At 38.0% G+C, this 13342-nt stretch overlaps 2 protein-coding genes and 1 long non-coding RNA gene across 6 annotated transcripts in view; 1 reads left to right on the top strand and 2 right to left on the bottom strand.

Annotated features, from left to right (window-relative positions):
• Nucleotides 1-13342, bottom strand: part of LOC107680186 (gastrula zinc finger protein XlCGF57.1-like) — a 398670-nt gene that overhangs the window by 103450 nt on the left and 281878 nt on the right. The window lies entirely within an intron of this gene.
• Nucleotides 1-13342, bottom strand: part of iqck (IQ motif containing K) — a 31680-nt gene that overhangs the window by 16357 nt on the left and 1981 nt on the right. For all 3 annotated transcript variants that reach the window (XM_016476003.1, XM_016476005.1, XM_016476004.1), the window contains 4 exons: nucleotides 11709-11761; nucleotides 11507-11581; nucleotides 11318-11402; nucleotides 1063-1177 (listed from right to left, as the gene is read on the bottom strand). In XM_016476003.1, the coding sequence (XP_016331489.1) occupies nucleotides 1063-1177; nucleotides 11318-11402; nucleotides 11507-11581; nucleotides 11709-11761 (328 nt within the window). The remainder of the gene's footprint in view (nucleotides 1-1062; nucleotides 1178-11317; nucleotides 11403-11506; nucleotides 11582-11708; nucleotides 11762-13342) is intronic.
• LOC107680209 (uncharacterized) overlaps nucleotides 4603-13342 on the top strand; it is a 10819-nt gene continuing 2079 nt past the window's right edge. Inside the window, exons 1-2 of the long non-coding RNA XR_001633125.1 lie at nucleotides 4603-4614; nucleotides 8654-8664. This is a non-coding gene — a long non-coding RNA (uncharacterized LOC107680209). The remainder of the gene's footprint in view (nucleotides 4615-8653; nucleotides 8665-13342) is intronic.

Below are 13342 nucleotides of genomic sequence, written 5' to 3'. Positions count from 1 at the left end.
TTTGTTTTATTTCGTTAAGTAGTCATTTAAAGCTTTCTATAGATATATTTATCATGTCTGTGAGGCATGTATTCGCTGAGTTTCGGTTCATTTTTGTGAAGCGCGCCTGTTCAAGACGAGACGGCAGAAAGCGCATCATGTTTGATTTTATAAAAGCACAACGTTTTGTTGATATTGTGAGTGCACACAAATAAAAGTAGACCCTTTACAGTTACGAATGATGTATTACTCTTACCTTTATGAGCAAAAATGTATCCACTGAAAAAAATGCAAGTGATCGCGCTGGCACCTCCATATCCTGCAAAGCGCGCTTCAGCTTCCACTCTCCGCACAAACTATTGGATACAGCGCACATTTATCTAGGTTTAACGTTTAAACATTGTTATATGCTTGAACTGTTTTATATCTATAGATTTTATTTTAGTCAAGTCGTGATGATTTGAGAAGGCTAAATTGATCAAACATAGCTATGCTCACTGTCTGCCGCTGGCCACTTGGTCGTTACTTTAAATGCGTAACGTTATTTAGGCTATGTGAGTACTGCTCATGTCTGAAAATAATATATGAAAAACAAAATTATTTTACATAAAAACATTAGGCTATAGCTTATATTTATTTAGTACATTTTTAAATTAATGTAAAAACTAAAATGAATTGTAAAACTGAAAGTATTTTTTTTAATTGTGTTCAGCACCGTGGGCCGCATTTGAATTCGTGACAGGCCGCATGCGGCCCGCGGGTTGAGAACCACTGTGTTAGGCCGTTGTAGCTTAAATGTTTGTGTAATAAATTTTATGTTGAATCAAATAAAATTCTTTCTAAAGCTACAATTTGTAATGTCTACTTGATACTTTCTCATTTAATACAAAAATAGCTTTAAATAATCTTTTGTGGGTATTTTCACAGTAAAATTTATTTAAAAACTTCAAAAGTTCAAATAACTAAATTAGTCAGGTTCAAATATTTGATATTCTAAGCAAATACAACTTAAATGTGTCATATTATTTTCACTAATTTTGTTGTGGAAGGATTTTCAGAGAGAGCATTTAGCTTGTTTTTGACCTCTGTTCTCCTGACGTGCCCAGAAGTCTTGAACTGTTTTGTTGATGTCACAATTTTCTTCCCGCAGTTCTCTCTGCCACTGCCTCAACTCTTGCACATCTGGATGCACACGCACCTGAAAAAACAATATATTGACATAGTTTAGCATTCACTACTCTACTACTTTATTACTACTCTTCAGGTCAAAGAAAAAACAGATGCTTTAGGATACACAAGATCCTTCAAAGACGAGAGGAGTCTTATTCATGCCTCCATATGAGTCAGTATCAGTTTTTGTTGTTCTTGTTGCATTAATACGACCAGTAGATGTCCTCAGCATGCTATGTTTTAAACACATAAGCAGTGAATCTAGCTAGTGTAATCTATCTCAGGGGTTTTCAAACCTGTCCTGGAGGACCCCCAGCACTGCACATTTTGTATGTCTCCTTTTTCAGACACACCCAATTAAAGTCTTGCAGTCTCTACTAATGAGTTGAATCAGGTGTGTTAGATGAGGGAGACATACAAAGGCTGAATCCGAAATCGCCCCCAATACCCTCATTCACGATTCCCTACATTAGGCCACTAATACAGTTAACTTGAAGGAGGAAATGAAAACGAGTGAGTGAATTCGGACACTGAGTGCACCGGAAGGACTGGTGCTTTTGCATAGTTTATGCTTGCTTTTTAATAATGATTTGAAACTGGCAAACTGGCAGCTCCAGTAGTAAGATTAAAGGATTTATCTTGAACTCTGTCATGGAAATTATGTATAAACCCTAATCAAACAATTTAATAATCAATTTAAATGAATTCGGACACTGAGTGCACCGGAAGGAATGCCGCTTTTGCATAGTTTGTGCTTGCTGTTTATTAATCATTTGAAACTAGCAAACTAGCAGCTCCAGTAGTAAGATTAAAGGATTTATCTTGAACTCTGTCACGGAAATTATGTATAAACCCTAATCAAACAATTTAATAATCAATTTAAAAATAATTTATGGTAACACTTTCTATGAAGCCCATATTTATAATATCAAACAGCCATAAGATCAGATATCAGATCAGATGAATGTGTAATAAGACATATTTGCTTTGAACTATTTTAATGTAATATAAGTTTGATTATTTTGACGGTTCCCCAGCAGACAGACTGACTATAAGTAACTTTGCAAGTACGTCAACATACCACTTACAAGATGTAGTAAGATACTGTGCAGATCTTAAATAAACAATGTCAAGATATATAGTCCATTATAAATGTAAAAATAGATTTAATCTTAAAACTTATAACCACAAATGCGTAAGCATTATAATGTATTATAATTGTTGTTATGATTATTTATAAGATGATATAACATATTATAAGGTCTTTTATAATGCATTATGCATTCATTATAATGCCTTAAGAATACCCTTATAATGTGTTATAAATATGGGCTTCATAGAAAGTGTTACCGAATTTATATCTGTACTGTTTTACGCTGTACTCTGTGGACGAGCGCTTTGTAAAATTAATGGATGAAAGGATGATTCAGCTGCGTGCGTCATCTTCTGGCAAGACGTGGCAATTCATTTCGTGCGCAATTCTCACAGTGCATTATGGGTATTCTGGGTTATTATTGGTATTCTCAAGCCGTTGTGCATACATCAGTTGAACACTCTTTATTGCTGTGCATTGTGGGATTGAATGAGTGCACTCAATAATGTCCACTATGTTCCATAATGTTTACACTGTGTACTAGGGAGAAGGGGCGATTTCTACTTCAAAATGGGAGACAAACAAAATAATGGAAATTAAAAATTAAGATATTGCCGGTATCAGCATAAAACAAGGAATGTAATGAGTATGTTATAGAGGCCACAAAGGTACCAGATTACTAATCAGGACCACCTGATATCTGACTCATCAGCTGATTCTGTTTGGTAAGTATATCATTTTAAATATGTTTGCAACATGTTTCACACTCTAGGCTGACACAAGTTTTTATTATCACAAGATCTACCATTATTCGCCTCATCTTAGGGGCCGTTTACACGACAACGTTTTCAGCCAAAAACGGGAAACTTTTTATGCGTTTTGCCTGTTCATTTACACGACAACAGCGTTTTGGGGACTGAAAATGCATATTTTTGAAAACAGGTTTCAAAGTGCAAGTTTTTGAAAACGGCACCGTTGTTGCTTCCGTGTAAACATCCAAAACGGGAATCTTCGAAAACGGTGACGTCATGCGTGTGCGCAGTGTGTGTTAGGTATGTAGACATGCTCAGTACGTGTCGATTTTAAAGGCAAGCGCGAACAAACATACACAACAATGGCGGAGTACATGGTAGAGGTCTTCTCGGGTCCTAAAATCTGTACCCGACCCGAATCGACCCGAATCACTTCTTACTCAAACCCGACGTGCATAAATAACATTTTTTTAAAGAAAAACCCGACGGCATTTATTTTCGAACCCGACTGGACCCAAACATAAACGGCATTGACGTGTGTACAGCCTGCAGCCCCGCAAAAATCCCAGTGTCCTGCTGACTGATTTGGCCGGTTCTCCATTACTTTGATTTATTTAACATTTATTCAATTTATTATTAGGCTACTTTATATTAGTGCCTGCCTGATGGATACAAGTTATTTCTGAGCTCGGCTTTCAATTGTGACCAGTGGATTTGAAAAATAAACGTGATAGTTTGATAAAAAATAAATCGATAGCCTAATCATGGATTCGCTGTTGTCTGCAACCTGATCTCCGGCGAAAGGCTTCTGCACACAAAAAAGAAAAGCCCTGCATGAACACGCAGCATAATGAAGCGAGTGGATTTTCCTGATGGATCTCATATCTATAAGATGATGTCTGTGTGCTCCTTTTCTATGTGCATTCCTCTCTTAACACGAAAGTGAAAGTAAGCTACGCATTCGGGATAGTTTAAAAGAATTCGGGTCTAATCAGGTCCATTTGGGAAAAGCATGTTTATTTTAAATTACCCGAGACCCGAGGCAGCTAATACCGAACCCAACCCGTGTCCGAGGTACTCGTCAAAGTTTTGGACCCGAACCTGCTCGGGTCTCGGGTCGGACCTCGGGTTTTCGGATCCAAGTGGACCCGTGAAGATCTCTAGTACATGGTAGTGTTGTTGCTGCTCAAGAGTTTGCTAACGCTTCTTCAGCAAAGTGTGGATTTACTTCACCGATATTACAACCAACAGCGGAGACGCATCATTTACACACGGCAACAGGTACTTTTTACTAACAAGGTGACAGTGCCAACTACTGGCCTGGCATACGTAATACAGTGTTTTTGGCCGTTTTCGCGGATATGTGTAAACGCAAATCGTTTTGAAAACGTTGTCGTGTATACGTGAAACTTTTTAAAAACACAAGGGAAAATCTTTTCCGTTTTTGACTACATCGTTGTCGTGTAAACGTAGCCTTAGAATGCACTGTCTTTGAAGCATGTTTTATTGCCTTGTTCTGGATTAAATGCTTAAATTCTGATATATGTGACTCATTGGTCGATCCTGCTTGATAATTATATCAACTTGTCTGCATTATGTTTCCCAAAACAAAGCTTGTTGGTGATTGTAGTCTTTGGAATTATGTTTTTGCATAATAGCATTATTGATGTTAGGGACTGGAGGAAGGCACGTTGTGTATGTTGTGTCAAAAGGGAGGCCCACTGTCTTTGACTTTGACAACCCCCGATCTAGTGGCTACATCATGGTATTTACAGATTACTTTCTTTATTTCTTTCCACCAGATTGCACTAATCTTCATTTGTTGGATTTTAAAGGGGTTCTATTATGTCTATTTACAAAGTCTTGATTTGGTTTTTGCGGTGTACTAGAATAGGTTTTCATGCTTGATTGTTCCAAAAACAAATGATTTTCACATATTTTATATTTTTGCAGCAGCTCTCTTTCCAGTCTGTCTCAAATGCCCTGTTAAGTTCCTGTTTTGATGAAACCCCTCCTTCGGAAATTGGTGATTGGCAAACCACTCCAGAAATGTCACACACCTTACCATAACCACAAGTCTAATCTGCTCAGCTGTAAATATTAACAATGCCATCAATTTTGCCATACCAAATAAAGTCTGATTCAGACCCTGAGAATGTTTATAAACAAGAGGATTGTGCAGAACCTTTGCAAGCATAAATGAGGGGGTATATCTCCTTTTAGAGTGGACTTCAAGCATTGCAACCTTGCAGATTTTTTTACAGAACCTTGCAACATTAAACACTAACTAAATGTTGAAAAAGTAAAAAATAAGCATAATAGTATACCCTTTTTCAAATTTTTTAAATTTTACATAGAAATAAATGTTAAATCATTTGGAGGTGAATACTGTTTACCCAGAAAAATGTTAAATGTTTTACTGTAACATACGACATAAGTATATATTAGGGCCGGGTGATAAAACGATTTAAAATTGGGTTGTGATCAAATTTATGTTGATGACAATGATACGCTCTGCAGCTGTTGGCTCAAAGTTCACACCCATTCCTACTGCACACTGTAAGTTATTAGTCAACAGAACTTGACACAAGGAAACAAAAATGAGTGGAACGGGCGAGGAAAGTAAATGTGAAACTAACTTTGTGTTATCTTCCAAAGATGAGAAAATAGTCCAAAAATGTTTTACCATGACTGCAGTTATATAGAAGTGGTTTGGCTATTTTAAAAGCGACCAGGCGCAGATTAAAGCGATCTGGAAAATATGTCAGAAATTGGTGACATCCAAGACTGACAACACAACAAATCACCATCCCAGCGACCACACTGAAAGTATGAAAATGTGGGCCGATATTTCTCTGTCAACAAGTAGCACTCATAGCAGGGCTGTACCAAAGCAGAAATCGATTGTGTCACCCTTCATAGCCATTACTCCTTATGAAAAGCGATCCAAAAGGAGCAAGGGTATAACGAGAGCAGTGTCTTACTTTATAGCAAAGGATATGAAGCCCCTAAGCTAGGGCTGGGTATCGAATTTGAAACCATTTAGGAATTGCCTCAATACCATAGAGTATCAAAAAAATGTCTTGTCGTTTGGTACCAAATTTCGATACCCTAGGAGTTAATCTTGTCAACGTCTGTGAGCCAGCAAGCATGCAGCATGCTTGATGTGCCTAAATCAAGTGCTGGTGATTGGCTGTGGCAAGGCATCAAGGAAAAACACTAGTTTACGCTAGGGGTTAAACGACTTCTGATTTTTTAAAAGTCGACTTTTATGTGATGAAAGTCGAGTCGAAGTCGACTAGTCGCTGATGAAGTCATTAATGTACAAATACGTCTGGAGCTGCGATAAACACCTTGTGCACAGCTATGGCATATGACACAGCACTGCCCACATGGCTACTGCTCCTATAACAGCTCATTTTTATCAGTTCTTTTGTCTTTGAGACGTTATGTTTTTCACAGATTTCTGCTCCTTCTAAATCAGATACAGATAAAGTAGCACAGTAAAGATTACATTCATATGAATGCATTAGTGAGAGCGATTGCGTGTCTGAATTAATTCTACCTGGCAGCATCTCTCTACTAGTAGTGAAGCTGTGGGATTTAGTTATTAAGAAATATATGCTTGAACTTTTAAGTTTCAAAGCTATTTTATTGAGAAATCACAGAACAGTGTGTGCGTTACAGTGCAGCAGCGCATTAGATTAGAACAGTGATTAACTTACCTACCTGTACAATAAGCTGTTTAAAACGTGCATTCTCCCGTTCAATTTCGAGCATCCAGTAATATAATCTCACATGTTTATTTGTCATTTTAACTGTTTGGAAACGGAGCATAAATGTAGAAGTCCTTCAAAGATTTCTTATCCTGTTGCGCCCTCTATAGGACCAGCGACTAGTCGACGCCAAGCTTAAACCGTCATGGCAGAGCATTGAAGTCGACTAACCGACTAGTCGATTAGTCAGTGCAACCCCTAGTTTACGCTGGTTACGCCCAGAGATGTGGCTCACACATGTGTAAACGGGCTGTAGTGTGTAAATGTCCCATCCCCCATAGATGTAAAAGATGTAGAAAAGATAAAAAGTGTGGCTTTTCATCTCGATGACAACTCATTGACTCGATGACAACAGTGTGCAATGCAATATTTGCAACAAGATAATTGCTGCCAAGATCGGCAACACAACAAATCTGATAAAGCACACTTGACTGCACAGAATAAACGTAAGTGCAGAAACTTGCCCCGTCTTCGACTATAAGAACACCAAGCCGGAGTAGTCATCCTCTCAGTGTCCTCCTGCCACAGAGCCTCCTTCACCATGCCCACCACACGAGTCCTCATCCAAAACTACTCATGAAGACAGCTGTGCAATGACTGGGACTCCGACAGGTAAGGTTAACGTTTAGCAAACAAACAAACAACAAACAAACAAAATCAGCTAACCTGTTGTGGTACATGCTTGTGTACTAGTTAAGTTAACGTTTCTGTGCGCGGTGACTTACTGTAGTCCTATAAACTGGGACCTCCATAACGTTAGTTTGGATGTATAGCTATAGATAGCTCGCTAAATCGATGCTAAAATGCTTTAAAGTTGACAGCAACTGATCAAGTTTAACTCACATTAAACTAATTATCTTTTTTACTTTTTTGTTCACAGAAGAGGCAAAAGCTCTCTGCCCTTGAGGAGCTGTTTGCTGTGGAGGACATGGCAATTAAAATTAAGAACAGAGACCACTGTCAGCAGTAGTAGATAGAGGATTCAGGCGGAGATAAAGCACTACAGATTACTTCCATCTACACTGTCCTCAGTGAGTCCAGTAACTTGGTGGTGAGACAAGAAGGACACTCTCAGAGCTTACATTTTCTACTGCTGGGGACATTATCAGTCAGGAGCGGGCTTGTTTGTCTCCTGAAAAAGCAGGCATGCTATTTTTTTCAGCAGAAGAACTGCTGAGTGATTTAAAGATCTTGAGTATGTAGTAGTGAGCCTCACATACTGACTTGAAACTGTTCATTTTGCACTGAAAACTATTTGAACTTTATTAAAACAAAATTGTGTTATGAAGCGTGCCGTGGAAAGCTGGAAATTCAGCTAAGGAACTGTGCCACTACCACTGACATATGGTCCAGCCGCACATCTGAGCCATATATGAGCCTCACTATTCACTACATCAACGAGGAGTGGGCTCTTCAAAGTAGATGCTTGCAGACGTCATATTTTCCGGATGACCATACTGCCAAAATACTCTGCCAGGCTCTGGAGGATGCACTCGCATCTTGGGGCCTTAGCAAGGACCGACAGGTGCGTATCACCACAGATAATGCAGCAAACATTGTCAAGGCTGTTTCGCTTAAAAATTGGACTCACCTACAGTCTTCCGGTCACCAGCTGCATCTAACCATTGGAAAGTTAATAAACATCTAAGGAAAGAGCTATGCTAAATGCCAAGGATCTCCAACCCTGCTCCTGGAGAGCTACTGTCCTGCAGACTTAAATTCCAGCCCTGGAATATGTTACTGTTTTTTGCATTGTATTTTGAATTGTAGTACATTTGAATTGTACTATTTTTGAGATACCTGACATATATTTTAATGTTAGCCTATAATGTATTTGATTAACATTTTGCACGTGTTTCCATTAATTGGATTATGATGTACAGGATTAACTAAGGTGAATATTTATTGACTTCATTTATTATAAATTTCTATGGATGTTGTTGTTTAGATGCAAACTACGAAGTGGCAAAGAAAACATATTTGGCACATTTTTAACAAATCCTGGTACAGTCCTATATGACATGTTATACTGTCAGCGATTTGTTGTGTCATGCTGCACCGCAGTGCATCCAGTGTAGACAGTTGCTGTGCCTCATTTCGAAGGCTATGCCCTCCAAAGGCCACATACGTCATTGAGGCTGCCTAATTTCAGAATTACATTCAAAGATATTACAAGAATTACTACAGGTGGGAAGATTCATATTGATTCTTGGGGTCACGATTCAATTAAAAATCGATTCACAAATTTTCTATTTTTAATCACGATTCACGATTTTTCATCACTTTTTTGTGCACACTGCACATCAAACGCACCAGTATCTTGATGCAAAACACACCAGTCTATAATATGGGTAGTCCTGACTCAAGAAATCAGTGTTTCCTATTAACGATGAATTTCCTAATAAATCTAAAATATTGTACATGCCCAAATCCGAATACCATGTTCGGAAAGGAAATCCTTTCATACTATGGAACCCCTATAAATAAGAGATTGGAGGAAAAAATTGATTTCAATGCTTTCTCTTGCAATTACAGTATATCGCTGGGTATTTATACTGTATATAAATTGCGGGGCATTGAAACACTTCGAGATTCGCAATCACACATGCGCCGTGTATACTATGGAGCAGCAGTACTTACCGCTCATTTTACAAGATTAGATGTTTATCAGTGGTGCTCAGGATATGCAAATCATTCACCATCGTCCTCAGTCTTCTATTCTTGTTCTAAATGAAATTTTATGTACTGTAATGTAACAGGCTACCGCTAGCAAGCGGCAAATCATTTTCCGTAGAATGCGTTGTTCGTTTTCCGTGCCTTTCTGAATACGGATTCACTATTCCGGCACAACCCTACTTCCCATAATCACAAATGATCAATAATTAATATAACATTTTTCCAAATACTTGCCCTCGCTGAAAATGGGACAGGATGAACTTGTTTTTCCTCCTACATTGCTGTTTTGTTCCGACAGCATCATGTTATTATTCTTCTTCTTATTAAATTAACTAAAAATTAAAAAATTTTAATTTGTGAATCAATGCAAATTGCTACAAGACTGAATTGCGATTCTCATGTGAATCTAATTTTCCCCCACCCCTAAGAATTTCACCTCACAAGAAATAATTGTGGTTACCTGTTTTAAAGCTGCAGTCCGTAACTTTTTTTGGTTAAAAATGATCCATGGCAATTTACGGCGAAAATTATTATTTGGGTCATATATTCCAAGACGTAAGCTAGAATCTGTGATTGCGAAGTACAGTAAATATCCACACCGGTGCGGTGACTGACTGCCACACACACATACTCTTCAGAACATTAGATTCATCCGACTCTGGAGCCGCGCCGACTCACAACCCACGCAAGGAAGATAATTCCACACACAGCTGCAATTGCAGGTTTTCAAACAGAGATGGAGACAAAGAGGCAAAATTTACGGACTGCAGATTATAATGGGTTCAAATGTATTTTGTCTCATCACATGCGCCACATGCGTACAGTGTAGACACAGTGTTTGATTATGAGGGTGTATGTCATGAGTTTGTATTTTATTTTGTGGTTCAACAGGAGCAATGGTTCTCAACCTTTATGACTCTAAAAAAGCATGGTATCCTGACAGCCAATAACATCTCTGCGGCATTTTCAGTGACAAGTTTTTGCACTCTCTAGGGCTGTCAAAAAAAAATTTGAATTTCGAATATTCGTCGAATTAAAAAAAAAAAAAAACACATTCAAATGCAAAAACGTTGCATTCAAATTTAAGGTCTGCGTCAGCCGTCAGGCAGCCTTATCAGTGGCGCACGAGATACGATGACGATGTATGTGTCATCGATTGCATTTGAATGCTTTTGTTAGCCTATCCAGTTGAACCCACTAGATGCGACGCTGCTACGTTGTTCATTCATATATTGCGGAAAACGAGAGCATTAGTGCAGAGATGTTGTTGTTTACGTCAAAACTGAAATCAAGCCATTCACACAGAATGCATATTTATCACATTTTCTAGCGGGACATCTATCAGCGTTGCACTCGCGTCTCGCAGTGTTTAGAAAGCCATGTAAAATTAATGCAAGTTGCATTGCACTCGCGTCTCGCACAAGAGAGCCACATGTTTAGAAAGCCATGTAAAATTAATGCAAGTTCAACTTTTAAAAAACATGTCTAAAAGACGTTATGGCGGTTAATGGCGGCCCCCATCCCACAGTATCTCATGTTTTTAAATGAAGAAAGTAACCTACTCTTTGTGATTGGTTTTCTGTCCTTTGTATTAAACTATACATACATGCATGGTGCTGTTTTTTTTCTAATTGTTTAAGCAACTTTATTAATTGTATATGGTTTATAAACATTACTTGAAACATTATGCACTTTTTTTCAAAGATAGTCTGTTATTTTATTACGCTTTGAAGAAACGTGCATAATATTTTGCTCGATGCACCCTCTTGTGGCCTCGGGAGAGAAGCCAAAATCTTTTTTCCCCCAACTGAAATTATGCCTTTTAAATTCGAATTTAGTTTTTCAGTCATTTTGACAGCCCTAGTACTCACCTTATATCCCCTCCAGAAAGCCTGGATCAACACTGCAGCTTGCTCATCTGTTAGAAGTAGAGAAGCTGGGATGTGCGGCCTGGGACTGACAGAGAGAGAGCATGTCTGTCATGCAAATAAATCACATTCAGAGCTGAAATGAAGACTGAGAGAGACAGCCAGAGTACGTTTATTAGGCAATCTACTTACTGTTCAAGAAGCCAATTCTGGACGAAAGGAATTGTATGAAAATTTGTAGGTGTTCGCTTTGTCCGAGGGTTTTTACTAATAGACAAGAGCAAAAAATAAAGAACATATTTAAACACATTTAACCATTTCACTGTATAAAAGTCACAAGGAAATAGCCATAAAGTGTTGGCAAAACACACAGGGTCACATTTCTCTTACTCACTTGTATAGCCATTCAGTGAGGAAGTCACAGCCATTAAACGCCGTCTTTTTCCTCTAGATTGACAATCGAACATGTGAAATAAACACAATGAAAAAGATGTTATATTATAAGATTAAATGTTACTGATCAGTGGCATAGGTTATGTAGTTGGGCGACATGGAGTGTCTATACAGTACCATTCAAAAGTTTGACAACGTTACGATTTCTAAATGTTTTTAATAAAGTCTCTTCAGCTCAACATCTTCTGCTATGTTTTTGTGCTTAAAAAAATTCAGTATAAACAGTAACATTGTGAAATAGTATTACAAATTTAAATAACTGTTTTATATTGCAATATATAGTAACATGTAATTTATTTCTGTGATCAAAGCTACATTTTCAGCATCATTTCTCCAGTCTTCGGTGTCACATGATACTTCAGAAATCATTCTAATATGCTGCTTAAGAAACATTTATTATTATTATTATCCAGTGGTGTAATGTAACGAAGCAATAATACTTCGTTATAGTACTTAAGTATATTTTGGGAGTATCTGTACTTCACAACCGCGGATGATTCATTCACGACTCAAGTTGAGTCTGGGTCGTGCGATACAGCATCGTCTGTGATAATATGGTAAGTGTTGTTGTAATGCTGTGCGATCGGACATTATCAGGTAGGCTATATCACCAAATCACACACAGAGTGCACACACGTTGATCGTTTGAATGAATCGGTTGAATAAATGATTCAGTTATTCACTCATTAACACAGTCAAATGCTTTGTTCCTGAATGAATCAGTCGTTTGAACAGATCGGTTGAATAAATGATTCAGTGATTCACTCTTTAACACAGTCAAATGCTTTGTTTCTCAATGGCTCACTCATTAACAGTCACTTGCTAAACAAAACATTATTTATTCATCTGTGACTGCAGGTTGAATGCATCCATGTCCCCTCTGAAATAGGCCTACGTTAAACTGTGTAAATACATCTAAATGCTATTTCAGATGCAGATTCCAGAAATGTTTTCTCATGTTGGAACAAAAGACACTAAGTACCGGATGAAGTGCCATTTTGAAGTGCAAAATGGAAGAAAGAGTTCAAATTGAACACAATCTTGCTACTCGAGCTGTGTATAAACATTTTGGGACTTCAACTTCTACCAAAGTCATTTTCTGGTACGATATCTGTACTTTTACTTGAGTATGGCTTTCAGGTACTTTATACACCACTGTTATCATCAATGTTTAAAGTTGTGCTACTTAAAGGGATAGTTCACCCAAAAATGAAAATGTGATGTTTATCTGCTTACCCCCAGGGCATCCAAGATGTAGGTGACTTTGTTTCTTCAGTAGAACACATTTGATGATTTTTAACTCCAACCGTTGCAGTCTATCAGTCGTATAATGCATGGCAATGGTAACAAAATCTATGAGAGTAAAAAAAAACATGCACAGACAAATCCAAATTAAACCCTGCGGCTTGTGATGACACATTGATGTCCTAAGACACGAAACGATCGGTTTGTGCCAGAAACCGAACAGTATTTATATAATTTTATACCTTTAATACACCACTATGTCCAACTGTGTTTGGGCACGCGCACGGCATTCGGTGCGTGAGGTGTGTACGCGCTCTGGCGTAGTTTACG

Source organism: Sinocyclocheilus anshuiensis, unplaced genomic scaffold, assembly GCF_001515605.1.
Source record: "Sinocyclocheilus anshuiensis isolate Anshui unplaced genomic scaffold, SAMN03320099.WGS_v1.1 scaffold492, whole genome shotgun sequence".
Classification (NCBI taxonomy): Eukaryota; Metazoa; Chordata; class Actinopteri; order Cypriniformes; family Cyprinidae; genus Sinocyclocheilus; species Sinocyclocheilus anshuiensis.
Note: the sequence above shows the minus strand (reverse complement) of the source record. Positions and strands in the feature narration are given on the sequence as shown.